General features: G+C 43.4%; 1 protein-coding gene across 2 annotated transcripts in view; it reads left to right on the top strand.

Annotated features, from left to right (window-relative positions):
* The first annotated feature begins 1,768 nt into the window (after nt 1–1,768).
* Nucleotides 1,769–19,981, top strand: part of LOC144693511 (peroxisomal N(1)-acetyl-spermine/spermidine oxidase-like) — a 30,296-nt gene continuing 12,083 nt past the window's right edge. The window contains exons 1-4 of one of the 2 annotated variants that reach the window (XM_078563358.1): nt 1,769–1,990; nt 5,221–5,387; nt 10,000–10,462; nt 15,717–15,910. In XM_078563358.1, coding sequence (XP_078419484.1) covers nt 1,908–1,990; nt 5,221–5,387; nt 10,000–10,462; nt 15,717–15,910 — 907 coding nt within the window. In that variant the 5' untranslated portion in view covers nt 1,769–1,907. The remainder of the gene's footprint in view (nt 1,991–5,220; nt 5,388–9,999; nt 10,463–15,716; nt 15,911–19,981) is intronic. The other variant, XM_078563359.1, reaches the window with a different exon arrangement.

The following is a 19,981-nucleotide window of genomic DNA, read 5'->3' as shown; positions in this document are numbered from 1 at the left end:
ACATCAGCTGGGACATGTCAATGAATTTTTTTAAAAAATTTTATTCAATTTTTAAACACTTCATGAAACCTCATCCCACCCATGGATGAGGTTCCATGAAAAATGTAAAGGCCGGCTGGGCTCTTCGCCAGCCTTAGGGCTGGACGGGCAGCATTCTTAACTGCTTTAATTGATTTCTTAATGGCCTTTATTGGCCGTTGACATTTCAGCCGACGCACAGCTGACTCTGGCACGTGCCCGCCGTACGAAATATCGTGATGACGTCGGGATGTACACTCACCAACCCGAAAATTCTGCCCCAGTGGTCAGTATTGGAACACTTGCTTTCCCTGATATATATTAATGATCTAGATCTTGGTATATCGGGGGCAATTTCAAAGTTTGCAGATGATACAAAGCTTGTGAGTGTTGTAAACTGTGAGGAGGAGATTGTGGAACTTCAAGAGGACAAGTTGGTGGAGTGGGCAGATAGGTGGCAGATGAAGTTCAATGCGGAGAAGTGTGAGGTGATGTATTTTGGTGGGAAGAACATGGACAGACAATATAAAATAAGGGGTGAAATTTTGAAGGGAGTGCAGGAGCAGAAAGACCTGGGTGTATATGTGCGCAGATCATTGAAAGTGGCAGGACAGGTGGAGAGAGCAGTTAATAAAGCATATAGTATCGTGGGCTTTATTAATAGGGGCATAGAGTACAAGAGCTATGCTGAATTTATAAAAGGCACTCATTTGACCTCAGCTGGAATACTGTGTACAGTTCTGGGCACAAATTATAGGAGGGATGTGAACACATTGGAGAGTGCGCAGAACAGGTTTACAAGAATGGTTCCAGGGATGAGAAACTTCAGCTATGGGGATAGATTGAAGAGGTTGGGACTGTTCTCCTTGGAGAGAAGAAGGCTGAGACGAGATTTGACAGAGATGTTCAAAATTGTGGAGGGGGCTGGACAGGGTAGATAGGGAGAAGCCGTTCCCACTCGTAAAAGGATCAAGAATGAGAGGGCACAGATTTAAAGTGATTTGCAAAAGAAGCAAGTGTGACGTGAGAAAAAAACTTTTTCACACAATGAGCGGTTCAGGTCTGGAATGGACTGCCTGGTAGTGTAGTGGAGGCAGGTTCAGTCGAAGCATTCAAGGGGGCATTAGATGATTATTTGAATAGAAACAATGTGCAAGGGTACAAAGAAAATGCAGGGCAATGGCTCTAGGTCATAATGCTCATTTGGAGAGCTGGTGCAGACATGATGGGCCGAATGGCCTCAGCCCTCTCCAAGCATATGTATTCTCACCCTTAATGTCCCCATTAGCACATCCTTTAGATAATATCACCACTGTCACCACCCCTTTGTCCTTTTGTCTATGACATCTTTGGCAGTCTCTTCTTGGCCTCCACCTATCACTGGCCCCCTATTGAGCTCTACCTGTCCCACCCTCCCTCTACCAGCATATATTTCATCTCATTTCGATATTTTTTAGTTCTGACGAAGGGTCATACTGACTCGAAATGTCAACTGTATCCCTCTCCGCAGATGCTGTCAGACCTGCTGAGTTTTTCCAGGTATTTTTGTTTTTAGCCTCACCCTCTCCTGGAACAGGAGAGTGTGTGGGCAGGAGATGTTTCTCTGATAGGAATGCATGTAAAAAAAAACATTTATCTGCTGATATACCTTTGGCTGATGCGAATCCAAACTATTGCTAAAGTATGCAAATATTTTAAAGTCCAGAGCATGTCCTCCGGGTTTACATAAAGTTATTGGATAACATTGAGTTCGGCCAAAGTACGGAAGATCAATTCGGCAGAAACCCTTGTCACCAATCTTTGGGTAAAAAAAGAAATCAAGGTGCATCTGGCAAGTCACCTGAGGTACCTTCAGCACCCCTTCCTTTATCAGTCACTAATACTGAGCTATGAGGAGCACGTCCGTCATCCGGTTTTACAGTGCCATGGTGCTGACAGCATTGATCCTGGGAGAGTTTTCCATAGCAGTGCCGTAAGTGTGTCTTTGCTCTGGATCAGCATCCTCAAATTTAGTTTCCTTCTTCATTTTTTGTTTACTTTAGGAACGTCAACCTTATGTGCCGTCTGCGTAAAGTGTAAGTAAGGCAAGAGAGTCTGGGAAAAAACATTTTGCTCCACATTTCCTTAAGGTTTTCCCAACCAGGAGGTATAACCTCGGTGGAAACCCCCGTTAAAACAGTTTATGCCGGATTCCTGACAAATTTTCAATGCCTGGTCAGGAGAACCGAAACATCTCTGCACAGCCCTCAACGCTGCCCCATCCCGCCGCTGTGCTGTCGCCCTATAGTGTTCCTAGCCGGAGCAGGCTTTAAAAGTAAGTGAGCGGGAATGAACTCAGGAGCAGATTAGGCTCTTTTAGCAGAATCATAGAATGATCACAACATAGAAGGAGGCCATTCAGCCTGTTGTGTCCATGCAGTTTTCTGCAAGAGCATCTCAGCTGGTTCCACTCCTGTTCCTTACTATTTTTTTCTCTTCAAGTCTGAAACTTGCCCTGGTTTACTCTTAAAGGGCCCTGCATTTCTAACATTGTCACACTACACGCTCAGGCAGTGCATTCCAGATCCTAATCGCTCATTGGTGTTTAAAGCTTTTCCTCATATTGCCAATGGTTCTTTTGACAATTAAACTGATGTCCTCTGGTTCTCAATCCTTCCACGAATGGGAACAATTTTTCTCTAGCTACTCTGTCTAGGTCCCTCATGATTTTGAATACCTCTGTCAATTCTTGCCTCAATCTTCTCTCCTCTAAGGAGATTTGAATCAATATATCCGTCTTCCGCTCACTGTTTAACTGGGATCATCTCTGTTTATTGCTGATCCTGTCTGTAGTCGCTTAATTTAATACATGCTTTTCAGTCAAACATTCAATTTTACCAGTGTCTTGATGTATGTTAACACATTAGGCCAGATTCTGCTGTGATACGAATGAAAAAACAGTCAACGTTTGCCATCATTCCACTGAAATTGACAGCAGCTTCAGGAATTTGCACATGCGCAGAATAACACATAGGGCAGAATTTAGCCCTCGATGGGTGGGCGGGCCCCACCGGCCCCACTGGCTCGGCAGCGGGCAGTCAGCTGAACTCTGCCGCCGAAATGGGCCCCGCCGCCATTTTGAGTGGGCGGGCCAATTAAGGCCCGCCCAGCGGGCTGCCCGACGGGAAGCGCTATGCGTTTCCTGTGCGGGGGGTGGGGGGGAGGGATTCCCCAACTGTCAAAGTGCGCTCTTTTGCGCATGCTCCCTGTGACAGTTTAAAAAACCTCAAAAATAGAAAAATAAAAAAATTACTAACATGTCCCCCTCATGTAACAATGTCACATGAGATGGGACATGTTAATAAATATGGCATAAAGTTTATTACAGACTTTTAAAACAAACATGAAACCTCATCCCGCCAGTGGATGAGGTTTCATGTTTTTTCTATTTGCGGCCGGGGCTCTTGGCATGCCCGCCAGCCTTAAGGTTGGACGGGCAGGGCCTTTAATTGGTTAATTATCCTGTCAGTGGCCTCAACTGGCCATTGACAAGTCAGCGGGCGGACAGCTGATTTCGCTGTTCGCCCACCTTCCTGAATATTTAAATGGGGTGGGGTGATGTCGAAGGTTCCTCCCTCCGTAATCCCGCGTCATTTTCACGTCGGCGAGCGGGCCCCGCACCCAACTCGCCAACCGAAAAATTCTGGCCATAAATTCAGAAGTTGTTGTCTGTGATTCCATACTCTTCCAGAGGGCAGCCCCAGACTACAATCAAAGGAACTTATAAATTGGTGAGAAGTTCCACTCCTATACTGTTAGTCTTGCTGTAAAAATTCTTGAAAAAAGTTACACCTTGTTGAATGAAGTTTAACTGGGTTTTTAATGGCATACTCTCTTCATAATTGCTGCTAAGCAACCTTACTGCCCTGAGAAGCTAATTTTATATTTGTGGTGTATCAAACTTTGTGCATTATGATTTTTAAAAATCCAAGTGAATAATTAAAGCTTTTCATTTGAACAATGCAGACTATGAGGTGAAAAAATAGGAGTGTTAAAATTATGAAACAACGGGGCAATTAGATAGAACACTGTTTCTAGTAGTTCAGGGATCTACAATGAGGAGTCAGAGATGCAAGATTAAAGCGGAGAGATTTAGAACAAAGGGTTAGAGATGCCTTCACACACAGAGTTGTGAGGCTGTGCAATTCACTTCCTGGATTAATGATTGAGGCAAAACTATGTCAACATTCAAGATTATGTCAGATGGATGGTTGAAGGAAAAGGGATAAATGAATGTGAGAACAAGGCAGCTAAATGTGATTAGGACCATTTGTCCTTCTGGGGGGTAAACTAGTAGATGGACTGGTTGAGTTGAATGTCCTGATTTTATATTCCTACATTTCCTCCATCATAACAGTGACTATTCTTGAAAAGTAATTCATTGACTGTATAAATGAAAGTGCTATATAAATGTGAGTCTTTCTTCATTTTATTGTAACTTCTGACAGTTCCTACAATAAGGCTGAAGGTTGTGAACCTTTGGAATTCTCTACCCAGAAGGTTGTGGACGCTCCTTCATTGAATATATTTAAAGCTGAGATAGACAGGTTATGGTTGCTCATGGAATTGAGGGATATGGGGAGCGAGTGGGAATGTGGAATTCAGGCAGAAGATCAGCCATGATCGTATCAAATGGCAGAGCAGCCTCGATGGGCCACATGGTCTACTCCTATTCCTTATGTTCTTATGTTCCCCAACTCTAATTCTGCTGCACCATACAGAGGCTTCAAAAGAAACCTCTTTGCAACTGAGCCAGGTCTAGCCTAGGTGTGGAAATAGTGGTACCTCTTCACTGGAGTGTTGGGTTGGTAAGGGTATTGCTGGGATAAAAGGGATAGCGTAAGTTTGATTAAATTTTTCCATGGCGCCTGTGTTGAAATCTCTCCAACCTTTTTGCTGTCGAGTGTAATATTGTCCATGTTTCTTGTTCAATAAATGTTTTATCTTTTCATTAAAAAGTCAACAGCAGGCTTCTGTGAATCTGGTTCAGTAAGTAAAAAACAGAAAAAAATTATGGTCTATCAAGCCATGTTCCATTGGGACTTGACATGTCCAGTAATAACACCAGCTGGGATCATAACACTGCTCTGTGACTGGTAGCCACTCATAAGCCACATTGTAACACAACATTGTAAGTCACCGTGTGCTCTATTTGTTCCAAAGTATGGGTTTTAACCAATCCACGAGCAAAACCCCAAAGATCGTCATCGTGGGAGCTGGGATAGCTGGAGTGGGAGCTGCTGGAAAACTGCTCAAGCAAGGATTCAATGATATACAGATTATTGAGGCATTAAGTCAGCCTGGAGGGCGGATCAGAGGCTCTCTGTTTGGTAAGATCACTGCGATGGAAGAGCTATGGAAGTATCAAAAGCAAATTGTATATACACCAGAGGCCTTGTAAGACGAATAGTAATTTGCAAGGAAAGTGATTAACGTGTGTGATTTAATCTGAATCTCTCAAAAAAGAGTTACAAAAATGTAAATACTTATTGATCCTGGTTCTGCTGCATTAAAGGCAGTGTTAGTTGCCTCTCTCCATTGGTACTTCATGGGTTTCATTGTTAGTCATAATAGGGCAGAAATTAATCCAAGCCATGGGGGCCTTGCCCGCCAGTTAGCAGCCAGCAAGAGCCCCATATCACCTTATTTGGGGAAGACCTACTGTATTAAGTGGCAGCAGGGGGCAGGGGGCCTTCCTCAGGATTGAAGACTCCAGGGAATCCTGACCCCAAGAGCTGCCGGCCAGCTTCTCAGGCAGCACCACTGGGGGAGCAGCGGTACCTGCTGGCAATGCAGCCACCAGAGGCCCAGGTTCAGCAAGGGGCCCAGGCCCACAGGTGACAGAAGGCAGGATGGGGGTTGAGAGAGAAGGAGTGGATGCAAGGTCAGGGGGTGGCTCTTAGCAGGCCCTCCCCTTCCCAAAGCCCAGTCCTTTGATCAGGTACTGGGTGCCTGACAATGAGAGATACCACCATCCATACCTCACCCTCCCCCAGCCACCACCACCTCTCCCTGTACCCCCCAGCCCCAAACTTCAAACTCACCTCAGGCAGGGCATTAAATTCTGCCCATGTAGTGGAGATCCCAAAGACATTTAGAGCAATCTCAATTCAGGTTAGGTTGGAACTCTGCAGGTGAAAGAACACATTACAGAAAGAGGCACAGTCCCAAATAAAAACAGCTTGGTAAATCATTGATATACAATGTGGGAATCAACAATGACTAATGTCCTGTTCAGCCAACACAAAAATGTAAGTGAATAAAACATGTGTTTATGCCGTTCTAAGCACCTTTCTGTTTTGGCTCAATGTGTAAGAAGCTCCTGGGCAGTGAAGTGTGATAAGCAAATTAACTTAATTACAGGCTCAAATTAAACTAATGTAGGATTGGATCACTATGTACCCACTTCCATATATTCCACTTGAAATTTAACACCTCGACAGAGAAAATTATTTATAGCTCAGGTGGAAGTGGATCCAGTTCCTGCCAATTCTAGATGCATACAATACACCAGAGAATAATTTGCAAGGCTAGGGCCAGGAAAGTCAAGGCAAGAGTAAGTTCTCAGAGAAAAACCATACCTTCTACACTATTAAAAATTCATTCTGAGAATGTGGACATCACTGGCAAGGCTGCTCATTCTTAGCTGCCCTTGAGAAGATGGTGGTGAGGCTCCCTACTGATTCATTACAATCCATTTGCTGAAAGTGCTCTCACAGTGCTGTTTGGTAGGGAGTTCCAGGATTTTGACCTAGAGATGTTGAAGGATTCAGGATAGTGTGTGATGTGGAGTGGAACTTGGAGGTGGGTTGTGTTCCCATGTGTCTAATGCCCTCATCTTTCCAGGTTTTGCCAGTGCTGTTGAAGAACCCCTGGCAAGTTATTGCTGTCCATTTTGTAAATCGTACACAATGCAGCCATTGAATTAAGGTGGCGGGTAGCCTGCTGATCAAGTGCACTGTGTTGTCCTGAATCATGTTAAGCTTCTTGAATGGTGTTTTAGCTTTATCCATCCAGATGAATGAAGGACATTTTGTCATTCTCCCTGACTTGTCTTTATCTTTGTGGAGAGATTTCGGGGAGTCAGGAAGCAATACATTCATTTCAGAATACCCAGCCTCTAACCTACTGTGGTAAGAAACTGCATTTATGTGGTTGGTCCAGTTGAGTTCCTGGTCACTGTGACTTCCAGGATGTTGATAGTGTCGGTGATGTTAATGCATTAGATGTCATTGGTAGGTGAATAGATTCTCTCTGAGGGAGGACTGCACCAAATTTATAGCACCATTTGGCCCAACCAACCTATACTCTACACAAGCTTTCTCCCACCCTATTTGCTTCTTCTCACCCTCTCAACATATCTAATTCTTTCTTCATCATGTACTTATTTAGCTTCCCTTCTTGTTGGAAAGGGGCATTTCCTGACAGGTGTGCAACACAACTGTTACTTATCACTTATCAACTCAAGCCTGAATATTTTCCAGGTCTTGCTGCATGTGCACATGAGGAGGATGATTTTCTGCAGATACTTTAGGTGGCTGAGGTGGGGCGTTAGCCTTTGTTTAGCACAAGATATGCCTTGGTAAAGCGGTTATGCTAGGACAATGGGTGAAAAATACCTCAGCCTTGTCTTTTGCACTCCCTTCCTGGGCCCCACTGTCATTAAGAATGGGGATGTTGGTGGAGCATCTTCCTTCCATTAGTTGTTAAATTGTCCACCACCATTCACAACTGGGTCTGACAGGGCTGCAAAGTTTTGACCTGATCTGTTGGTTGTGGGGTCGCTTCGCTCTGCCTATAGCATACTTCTTCTGTTGCTTTTTTTTATTCCTTCGCTAGACATGGGCGTCACTGGCTAGGCCAGCATTTTTATTGCCCATCCCGAATTGCCCTTGAGAAGGTGGTGGTGAGCCGTCTTCTTGAACCGCGTGATGTAGGTACCTCCGCAGTGCTGTTAGCATGCATGTAATCCTGTCACTTGGTTGGTACCTCATATTTAGGTATGCCTGGTGCTGCTCCTGGCATCCTTTTCTACACTCCTCATTGAATCAAGACCTTGGCTTGATGGTAATGTTAATGTGAAGGAATGCCAAGCCTTTTCTCAGTGCCTTCTGGCAGCAGCACAACCGAGATCCAGAAATCAGCAGAGAGGGGACAATCAAACCTTCACCCTGCAGCTCTGCAGCACCAGGGCACTGGTGGTCATTATTACAGAGACTGGCTTTTTAACTTTAGATTGAATTTAAATTCCCCCATCTGCCCTGAGTGAGATTTAAACTCATGGGCTGGATATTATGCTCCCCCATTGGCAGGTTTGAAAACGGGAGGGCACGTAAAATCCAGCAGGTGGACTTCCCACTGCCTACCTGCCTGTCCCTGACCTGTCTGACATTTTCCAGAGGTCGAGGGAGGCATCGGGCGCCCACCCGTCCTTGGGCTTATTGAGGCCCTTATCTCCCGTGCCAGTATTTTACCCAGGCCAGGGGGGAGGCCCTCGCCATGTGGGAAGGCTGGTGTTAGCAAGGATGGGGGTGGGGAGGGAGGACCTCCTTTGTGGGTTGCCTGGGACCATCAGAGGGTGTCCCCTCCCTTTAACCTTCCCCCTGACTTCTTAAACCCCTGGTTCCGCCCCCCCCCTACCCATCCCCTCCCTGAAACCCCTGATCTTGTGCTTACCTGGGCTTCCCGGAATGGTGGGATTGGCTGTAGTCCCAGCAGTGGCCACCATTCCCAACTGGTGCTGATGGGACTGCAGAGTTGCTGGCCAATTAAATTGGCTGGCAGCTCTCTAAGGCGAGTCTTCCTACCATGATGTGGGCAGAAGTCTCACCTTACAGCAATCCCCAGTGTTAAAACTGCTGTGGGGAATCTGGCAGGAATGTGGGTGGATTCCCTCTGACTTTTTAGCTGGGGTGATGTGTGGGGACCATGGCGCTCTGTAAAATCTAGCCTCATGTTTCCAGGCTTCTGGACCACGAGCCCAGTAACATTCTCACTCTGCTACTGTTTACTATAACATCGAAGGTGGAGATGTTGATGAAACTTCCTCCTCCAATTCATTGCTTAATTGCTCATTACTACCAGATGTGGAAGAGGTTTATCTGAGCAGTTGATTGTGGAATTGTTTAACTCTGTACTGTACTGTTTCTGCTGTTTAGCTCTCCATTGTAGAGAATCTATTGTTGTTTGGCTAGAGCCAGATTGACTGCCATAGGGCTCAAAGTCTGTGCAGCTATTATTAATTCAGCCAGAATGGCCTCAGGGCACTTCAGATGACCTGACCTCTCCACCTTACAGTGGTGGACAGAGATAGACTCTGCTGAACAATTGTTCTTGCAGGCACTGGTTGCCCTCCCTAACTACCTCACCTATGTAATTTGGTATAAGATCTACAACTTACTCCCGGGAAAAGCAGGAGTCTAGCCCCAACACACTTCCACTGCTGAGGTCCAGGAAACTAAAGGCCAAAGATTTCAGTGCCACTTTAAAGCCACCAGATATCTGCATTTTCCATTTGCCATAGATTATATAATTTTCCCTAATCTCTGACAAACTTTGGTGTTGTAGAGAGTAAACACAGCGCCTGAATATAGATCTTTCCAATTAGACTATTTTAATATTACAAAATAAGCCTTGAGGAATGCAAATTAATGTTCGATATTTCCTTCACTGATTTTTTTGAAATAATCATTTGCTGCAGTAATTGCACCAGAATTAAAGCATTTCTCTCAATATATTTAGGTAAATCATTGATTGATAAAGGAGCCCAGTATGTTCACTGGGCAAGAATTTAAAAAAACCTCATAACAGTTAGCAACAGGTGAAGAATCCAACATAAAACCTTGTCCCTGGTCATTCTGAATTTCCCCATAGGGAAAGAAGCTTATAATTATTGATAGAGTGAACACTTCCTTACAGATTCTTCTTTTTTTTTGGATTTAGGCAAATCAGTGGTAGATGAAGGAGCCCAGTACATTCATGGGGCAAGCATGAAGAACCCTATCTATCGACTGGCCAAAGAGCATGGCCTTCTGCAGCAAGCATACAATAGGTCAGGTGCTAAATGGTCAGTATTCACCAACACACAGAAGCAACTTGATCCTGACTTCTATGAAGAAATGGAGAATCTAGCTACTTTTCTGTGGAGGGCAGCTCACCTTCAATCTCAAGAAAAGGGATACACACAAGCGAAAAGCCTTGGGCATGTCTACTTGGAAGAAATAAAGGAGCTCATCAGAAACTGGACTGATGACTCTCCTAATCTCAGGAGCCAAAAGCTTGGTTCACTTAATATGATAATGAAGGACCAATGTGTATCTTTTTCATCACAAGACCTCAATGATGTGTCTCTGCAGGAGATCAATGAATATGGATTTATTGAAGGCGGTGACCTCAATTATCCACGGTTAGTAATAAATCAGTCAACCGTCTCTTGTTGTCTTGCAATTAGGTACTCTTACTAGATTGAATAGGCCTTGTGGCACAGTGGATAGCAGCCCTGCCTCTGAGCTGGAAGCTCTGAATTTGAGTCCAACCCCAGGACTTGATGGATGAGTTCATGACATAGCCAAACAGGTTGATTATCAACCTGAGAATCCTTCCAACACACACCAATAGCAGGTGGGAAGAGTGGAAGAGATTCCTGGTCAGCAGTGCGATGGAAAGAACATTGGTGCCTCTACCATAACTATGCATAACTCAAGACTATAACGTGCATGTGAAAGTGCATATTGCCATAGCAACTCAGACTCCCTGAGTGTAATACGCCACCACCACAAGGTTGAATTAAGCAATGCCAAGGGGTATTCATAGATGATTAAGGTACAATTCCGCAAAATCAATTAGCTTCATTAAGGTTTAAAATGTACTTCCAACATTCAGTAGCCTTAGCCAAAGTTTTAGGGGGAGGACAGTGAGAGATGAAGGAATATCCAACAAAAATGAAGTGAAGGCAAAGACCAAAATAATTTTTGTGGGCAAGTGATGAAACACTGCAACACTAAAGCCCCTACTTGATGGCTGGATGAAAGGAGGGTTGCCCAGTTTTGAATCCAAGGGCATTCTCCCCAAAAGTATGCCATTGTAATATCACTGGAAGGAGGTGATGGCGAGGGTCAATGCCATGTATTCTTCCAGAGAACAGATATAGGAGAAAATAGCCCTTTTATAAGAAATTGAGCAAAGTAAAATAACCCAATAAGGCTGTGTTTCATGTAAAATGCCCAAGACTGTACACCACAAAATATTACATAGCAACACATCCCACATTAAGCCTCACCCATAGTAACCCCAACCTCACCATCCCCCCACATTACCTTGCTGCTCTCATACATGGCAACACTTCAGCAGAGCATGCATCCAAACTGCAATTTAAAATTGAATATCTTGCCACATTCACATCTTTAGCTTCAGCTATCAAATCACTGTAACACAGCACAGCTGCATGAGGCATAGTCACTTACTGATAGCTAGAATGACCTAAGGAATGGGGAAATATCCATTGCCCTGTATATATAGCATAATGCATAAGAGAACAGATTCAGACTAGTTGAGAAGTAACAAACTATTATTAAGGGAGTCTTAACAATGCACTTAGAAAATCATTGTATGATCAGACAAAGTCAACATTGTTTTATGAAAGGGAAATTGTGTTTGACAAATTTATTAGAGTTTTTTGAAGATGTAACTAGAAGGGTAGATAAAGGTGAACCAATAGTTGCAATATAGCCGGACTTCCTTTTGATAAGGCGTCACACAAAAGGTTAATAGGCAAGATAAGGCTCATGGAGTTGGGAGTAATATATTAACATGGTTAGTGGATGATTAATGGATAGGAAGCAAAGAGTAAGCATAAATGGAGCACTTTCAAGTTGGCAGACAGTTACTAGTCGAGTGCCACAAGGATCACTGCTGGGGCTTCAGCTATTTACAATCTATATTATTGACTTAGACAGAGAGGTGGAGAGTAATGTAGCTAAGTTTGCTGACGATGCAAAGCTACGTGGGAATGTAAGCTGTGAGGAGGGACACAGAGGGGCTACAAAGAGATATGGACAGTAAGTAGACAACAAGATGGCAGATGGAGTACAATGTGGGTGAAGTGTGAGGTTATTCACTTTGTTTATAAGAATAGAAAAGCTGAATATTTTTTGAAAGGCATAATACTTGTAAATGTTGATATCCAGAGAGGCTTGGTTATGCTCATACAAGGAATACAGAAAGTTAGCACGCAGGAGCAGCAAGTAATTAGGGAGGCAATTGGCATGTTGGCCTTTATTACAAGGCGATTGGGGTACAGGAATAACAAAGTCTTGCCACAGTTGTAAAAGGCTTTGGTGTGCAGTTTTGTTATCTATATCTAAGGAAGGATATACTTGCCCTGGAGGCAGTACAGTGAAAATTCAATAGATTGGTCCTTGTGATGAGAGGGTTGTCCTATGATGAGAGGCTGAGTAAATTAGGTCATATTCTCTGGAGTTCAGAAGAATGAGAGGTTATCTCATTGAAACTTTCAAGATTATGAAGGGGTTTAACAGGATAGACACTGCGAGGTTGTTTCCCCTGGCTGGGGAATCTAAAACATGGGAGCACAGTCTCAGGATGAGGGGCCAATCATTTAGGACAAGATGAGGAGAAATTTCTTCACTCCAAGAATTCTGAATCCTTGGAATTCTCTACCCCAAAGAGTTGTGGATGCTCCATTGTTCAATGTATTTAAGGCTGGGATAGATAGATTTTTGGTCTCTCAGGAAAGCAAAGGATATAGGAAGTGGCTGGGAAAGTGGAGTTGAAGTCCAAAATCAGCCAATATCATATTGAATCGTGGAGCAGGCTTGATTCAAGTGTTCTTATGTTCTTGTGTACTGTGGACTCCCCTGGAGAAGGCAGCTCTAAATAATCAACTATTTAGATGCTTGGAAGATGAATTTGTTCTGTGATATTCCACACTGCATAAAGTATGAGAATAGAGTGTAACTGATCAGAAGCCAGATTTTTGGTGACATAAGCAGAAGGATAGAAAACTGCAGTCAAATTTATTTTACGATAATATTCAATGTATAAGGTTCATCATATTCAATTTTATTCACCATTTTGTGGGGCATATGATGCTTAATTGGTCCTTTCTTAGTTAGTAGGTTTTATCACGGGCAAAATTTTGCCCTTGGCGTGCGGGATCGGCAGGGGGAGGGGGGGTCAGGAAGCCGACCACTGCCCGCAATTGACAGCACACCGCGATTTCATGCTGGCGAGCTAATTAAGGCCCACCCAGTGTGATACACGAACGGCAGCGCTGAGCAGTGCCTGTGCGGGCAGGGGGAGGCCTAGCATGAACTTCACGCATGTGCATGAGAGAATGCTGAATAATCTCCCTGAGGCATGGAGCTCCCTAGGGAGATGAAGAAGATATTGAAAAAATTAATAAAGAACAGAAAAATGTCACAAACAGGTCCCCTCATGTGATTCTGTCACATGAGCAGGGCCATGTTTTTAATTCAAGTGTAAAATTTTAATTTGCTTTAGGAAACCTCATCCCACCCGTGGATGAGGTTTCCTAAAAAGTGCAAAGGCCGCTTGGCCTTTTCGTCTGCCCGCCAACCGCAAGGTTGGATGGGCAGTGTAAATTTGAATTCAATTACGTTTTTAATGGCCTTAATAGGCCTTTTAATTGTCAGCGGGTGCGCTGCTGACTCTGGTGTGCGCCCGCCGAATGAAATACCCTGGGACTGCACGCCGACATCAGGGCGCTCGCCCAATGTCATCGCGCGTCATTTTATACTTGGCCGGGTCGGCACGTGCCTGCCCACCAAGCTTAATATTCTGCCCCATATGTATTTGTTCCTATCATTTATTATCCGTTAAAATAACATGTCAATAGGTGATACACGCAACTTGAACCATTACAAACAAGGTCAGAATTGTGCGTGTTATATTTATTTTTATCAGTCATTAGGTTGTGAAACTGTGCATCACATAGATCCAGATAGTTAATAGTAATTATGCAAGAAAATGATTCAAAGATTCTTGTGTAATAGACATTTATGTGACAGAGATGAGTTTTCCATGATAAATGTGTGCCATGAGAATTGATATTACTTTAGATATGCCATTATTTCTTAAATTAGGAGATGCTTATTTTGGTAGAGCCAAATCCAGACAAATGTCATTCTTACAGTACATACAATATCTCATCAGGTTTTTTTAAATTTATTCATTCATGGGATATGGGCATTGCTGGCTAGGCCAGCATTTATTGCACATCCGCAATTGTCCTTGAGAAGGTGATTTTGGTATCACTGATTCACTCTCATGGTGTAACCTTGGTGCTATCGCATTTAATATGTCCCTTGTATTCAGAAGATAATATTACTCTATTCATCAGACAGCATTCATTGTTTTTAGGATAGGTAATGGATAGTGTTGAATGGATTTTATGCTACTCAATAAATAATCTTCATAGTCATTGGCTGGTATTTAAATGAGCACATCATTTTTGTATTACGACCGGTCCCCAGGTGAGATCCCCCAGTTGTTAGGATCCCAATTTTGTTATGCTCCTGGGTGAGGAGGAATGAACTGGCTCCCCTTCTTTATTCAACTCCCTTGGTTGGTCACAACAAGATTAATTTAAAAAGGATCCCTTTCCCCCGTGGATACCTTTTCCCAGTTCAAATGTATTTATTTTTTAGAAGAAGCCAATTTAACCACACCTTTCTTGAGTCAAAAAAAAGAGTAAGTTTATTAGTTAGTAAAACCCGAGAAAAATAATAAGAATACAATTTGCATACACACAGGTCAGAAATGAGAAGTTAAGAGTCCAAATAAAAGTTTTTAAAAATATACAAATCAGTCTTTGGTTTGTCTGTGAGGTGTAGATGATGGGGGTACATTGTGGCCATTAAGTTGAGTAATTCCTGTAGAGCTAACTTTGGAAGTTTCACAGTTGGTTTGGAGGCACTTGGTTTTGCAGGGTAGCTGAAGAGGCTGTCCTATTTCCTTTTTGATTGTGGCTTCTGTTGAGCCGTGCCTCCAGCAACAGATAGAGAGACTTCGCCCGCAACTGCAGGGGTGACTAGTTGGTCTCCTTGTGCTGTAACTCTGCAGCTAGCTTTTTAACCCATTTTCACCGTGCATTCCACAAGGGGAAATGATCATTTTGCTTCCATCTCAGAGCTATTTTCACATTCTGAGATATAACTCAACAGGAGATGGATATTTTGGTGACCGCTGAGAGATGCTAATCAGTCTTTTGTCTCCGCAACCACAGGAGATTAAAGTTCAGTCTTACACATCTTTCCTATCTCCCTTTCAAGTGTCTCTGCTTGAAGAAGGCCATGATACCTTTTCAGGTGTGACATTCTATGTTCTCTCAAGACAGGTCCTGTCAGTATAATCCACATAGAATTTTCCATAAAATGATCACTTTACATTATCAACCATCTTTTGCTCAGTGTCCTTGCTTGCATTTCTTTAAAAGCACACAAGTCTTCCTTAAAAAGTTCAATATATCCATAGGTAATTTGTGGTGGTAATCAACTTCTTATGACACTTGACAGAAGCATTTATTAATAGGTTGAGTCACATTCAACTGATTTAGGGTAATTCACATGGTGTGGTTTTAGTTAAGGTTTTGTTAACAAGTAAAGCTTGTGCTATTCCAGATTATTCCTCAAATTAATCTCAAATCTGGTGGAAGTTATCCCAAGGGAGAACTTGTTGCTGGAAAAGCCTGTTAAACAGATCCAGTGGAATGGAAGTTTTGAATCGGAGGATGGCTCACTGTATCCAGTCAGAGTGGTTTGTGAAGACGGAGATTACATTCTAGCTGATCATGTCATTGTGACAGTTTCATTGGGTAAGAGTAGAAACATTTCTTTTCAGTAATTGCTTTGAATGAGGAGTTTTAACAAAGTTTTCTAAATATTGAAAAGGTTATATATTAACCATGTCATAACATTCTTAAAATGAAACAGATTTGATAGCAGAATTGGGTCCAATCCTTATCACACAACAAACATTGAGTTAAAGGAGTTTGAAAACGGATTGTTTTTGAGTTAGGAAATATTGAACACTTTAGAATAAACATCACTTGGAGCATAGCAGCTTTATTAGAAACTCATGGGACTGGAGTTTATGGTCATGGCCGTTAAAATGCAGCACGTGGCCTGCTTGCCAACCTTCCTGCCCACCCCGACCTGTCTCCCACCTTTCGGGGGCAGTGGAGGCCTCGGGTGGTTCACTCACCCTTGGGCCTATTGAGGCCCATAAGTAATGTCTATTTAAGTGCTTCATCCAATCCCTGCTGCTATTTTACTCGCAGCAGCGGGAGAGGTCAAGCAGGTAGCCCAGCAGGTTTTACTGGGTGAGCTGGTGTTGGGCAGGAAGGGTCGGGGGGGTTCCTTCTTTGGGCAGGGTCCCTCTGCCCATCGGAGGGGTCCCCCTCCCAAGGTAATAACCCCTCTTTAACCTTACCACCCCCGGCCTCTCAAGCCACGCTCCCCGCCTTTCTCACCCACCCCCCACCCTCCTTGGGGCCTGCTAGCCAGGCCCTGCCAATACCCTGGGCTCACCATCAGTCCGGTTTCCATAACCTCAGGTTCTGCCTGTACTCCCAACAGTGCCCACTGCTTGAACCTGGCACTGCTGGGATTACAATCAGATTTAAGCAGCTCTCTAAGGTGGGACTGTCACCTTCCATCTTGCATAAACTTCAGCTCACCTCAGACTCTGCTGCGTATATTCCTATCTTCATGATTAAATTCATTCCCCTCTCTGTCACCTCCTACAGTGCTCTCCTCCTTTAAGATGGTGCTTAAAACCCCTCCCATTAACCAAGCCTATAGCCACCCCTCCTAATATCTCCTTCTTTGACTGGTGTCAGTTTTTTGTTCTGATTACGCTTCTGTGAAGCACCTTGGAACATTTTTCTATATTTAGGGCACCATATAGATGCAAGTTGTTGTTGTAGTGTATTAAGTTTCTTAAATATGATCAACAAAATATTTTTTAAAAATGTTTAGCTCACTAAAGAATGATGAAATGTGGAAACATTTTTTAAAAATTCATTTATGGGATGCAGGATATGAGTCCCAACCTCTCCATCTATCCTCATAACTACAGCTCTTTATCACTGGGATCATTCTTGTGAATCTCCGCTGTACTCTCTCCAAGGCCTTCACATCCTTCCTCAAGTATGGCGCCCAGAACTGGACGCAGTACTTCAGACGAGGCCTAACTAGTGTCTTATACAAGTTCAACATGACCTCCTTATTCTTGTGCTCAATGCCCCAATTAATAAAGCCGAAGATACTATATGTTTTATTAATTGCTATCTCAACATACCCTGCAATCTTCAATGACTTATGTACATATACGTCGAGGTCCCTCTGTTCCTGCATCTCCTTTAGAGGCTGTCCCTTTATTTTATACTGTCTCACATATTTTTCCTGTCAAAACGAATCACCTCACACTTCTCTGCATTGAACTTCATCTGCCACTTGTCTGCCCAATCCACCAACATGTCTATGTCCTTTTGAAGTTCAGGACTATCTCCATTACAGTTGACAACATTTCCAATCTTCATATTTGCAAATTTTGAAATCATGCCCTGCACACCACAATCTAGGTCATTAATAAATATCAGGAAGAGCAAGGGTCTCAACATTGACCTCTGAGGAACTCCACTACAAACGCTTCCTCCAATCTTAAAAGCAACCATTTATCACTACTCTCTGTTTCCTGTCATGCAGCCATTTTTTTATCCAAGTGCCTACTTCCCTTTTATTTCATGACCTAGAATTTTACTCACAAGCCTGTTGTGTGGCATTGTATCAAATGACCTTTGAAAATCCAAATACACCACATCAACAGCATTGCCCTTATTAACCTTCTCTGTTACCTCCTCAAAAAACTCCAGCAAGTTAGTTAAACATGGCTTCCCCTTAATGAATCCATGCTGGCTTTCCTTAGTTATTCTGCACTTGTCTAAGTGACTATTGATTTTTTCCCGTGCTATAGTTTCCCGAAGTTTCCCTATCACTGAGGTCAAACTGACTGGTCTGTAGTTGCCAGCTTTACCCTTGCATCCCTTTTTGAACAAGAGTATACCATTCACAATTCTCCAGTCCTTTGGCGTCTCTCCTGTGTCTAAGGAAGACTGGAAGATTATCACTAGGGCCTCTGAAATTTCCACTCTCACTTCCCTCAGAACCCTTGGATGCATATCATCCGGTCCTGGCACCTTACCTATTTTAAGTAAAGATAGCCTTTCCAACACCGCCTTCCTCTTGATTGTAAGTTCTTCTAGTGCACCAGTTACCTCCTCTCTCACCTTGGCCTGGGTAGCACCTTCTTCCTTTGTAAAGACAGATGCAATGTATTCATTCAATACCTCCTCTATTTCTCCAGACTCCACACACAAGTTCCCTTTTTTGTCCCCAAAATCGGCCCTACTCTTTCTTTTACCACCCTTTTATTATTTACATGCTTATAGAAGACCTTGGGATTCCCTTTTATGTTTGCTGCCAGCCTCTTTTCATGCTCTCTCCTTGCTTTTTTTATTAATTACTTCCCTTCCCCACACTGGTCCTTCTACATTCAGCCTGATTCTCCATTGTATTTTCTACCTGACGTCTGTCGTGCGTTCACTTCTTCCTTTTCATCTTTACCTCTATCTCTCTCGTCATTTAGGGCACTCTGGATTTATTTATCCTAACTTTCTCCTTCAAGCGAATATACCTTGACATTTTTCTTTGAAGGTAGTCTATTGTTCAGCCACTGTCTTTTCTGCCAACATTTCATTCCAACTCACTCAACTCAGATGCATTCTCATCCCATCGAAGTTGGCTTTCCCCCAATTAATTATCCCTGTTCTGGATTGTTCCCTGTCCTTTTCCATGATTAACCTAAACCTTATGATACAATGGTCACTGTCCCCTAGAGGCTCTCCCATTGATATTGGATCCACTTGGCCAACTTATTCCTCAGAATCAGGTCCAAAAGTGCATGTCCTCTTGGACTGGAAACAAACTGCTGCAGAAAATTATCTTGAACACATTCCAGGAACTCTCGCCCCTCTTGTTCCTTTATAGTATTCTTATCCCAGTCTATATTTGGATAATTGAAGCCCCCATTATGATTATAATTCTTGCACCTCTCTGTAATTTCTTTGCAAATCCCTTCCACTAGTTGGTGTTCTATATGCTTACCTCTGCCAGTTTTTCTCCTCTGCACTCTAAATATCCCCTCAGGTTCCCATCCCCCTGCCAACCTAGTTTAAACCCTACTCAACAGCACTAGCAAACCTCCCTGCAAGGACATTAGTCCCAGTCCTGTTAATGTCCTTCTTGTACACCTGTCCCAGAACCAGTCTCAATGCCTCAGAAATCTAAAGCTCTCCCTCCTACTCCATTTCTCCAGCAATGTGTTGAACTGCTCAACATTCCTATTCTTATGCTCACTAGCATGTTGCACTGGGAGTAATCCTGAAATTACTGATCTTGAGGTCCTGCTTTTTAATTCCCTTCCTAACTCCATAAAATCTGCTTTCAGGACCTCATCCCTTTTCCTATCTATGTCATTGGTCCCAATATAGACCATGACCTCTGCCTGCTTGCCATCCCCCAAAGAATGTCCTGCAGCTCCCCTATGACATCCTTGACCCTGGCACCAGGGAGGTAACATACCATCCTGGAGTCACGTCTACGGCCACAGAAATGTCTGTCTGCTCCTGTAACTATGGAATCCCCTACCTCTATAGCACTTCCACTCTTCCTCCTCCCCTCCTGTGCAGCTGAGCCACCCGTGGTGCCATGAACTTGGCTGTTGCTACAGTCTTCTGAGGAACCATCTCGCTCAACATTATCCAAAATGGAAATGCGGTTAGAGAGTGTGATAGTGCAGGAATTCCCTGAGGCTATCTGCCTGT

Source organism: Cetorhinus maximus, chromosome 18, assembly GCF_964194155.1.
Source record: "Cetorhinus maximus chromosome 18, sCetMax3.hap1.1, whole genome shotgun sequence".
Classification (NCBI taxonomy): Eukaryota; Metazoa; Chordata; class Chondrichthyes; order Lamniformes; family Cetorhinidae; genus Cetorhinus; species Cetorhinus maximus.
This window is presented reverse-complemented; position numbering and strand designations above follow the sequence as displayed.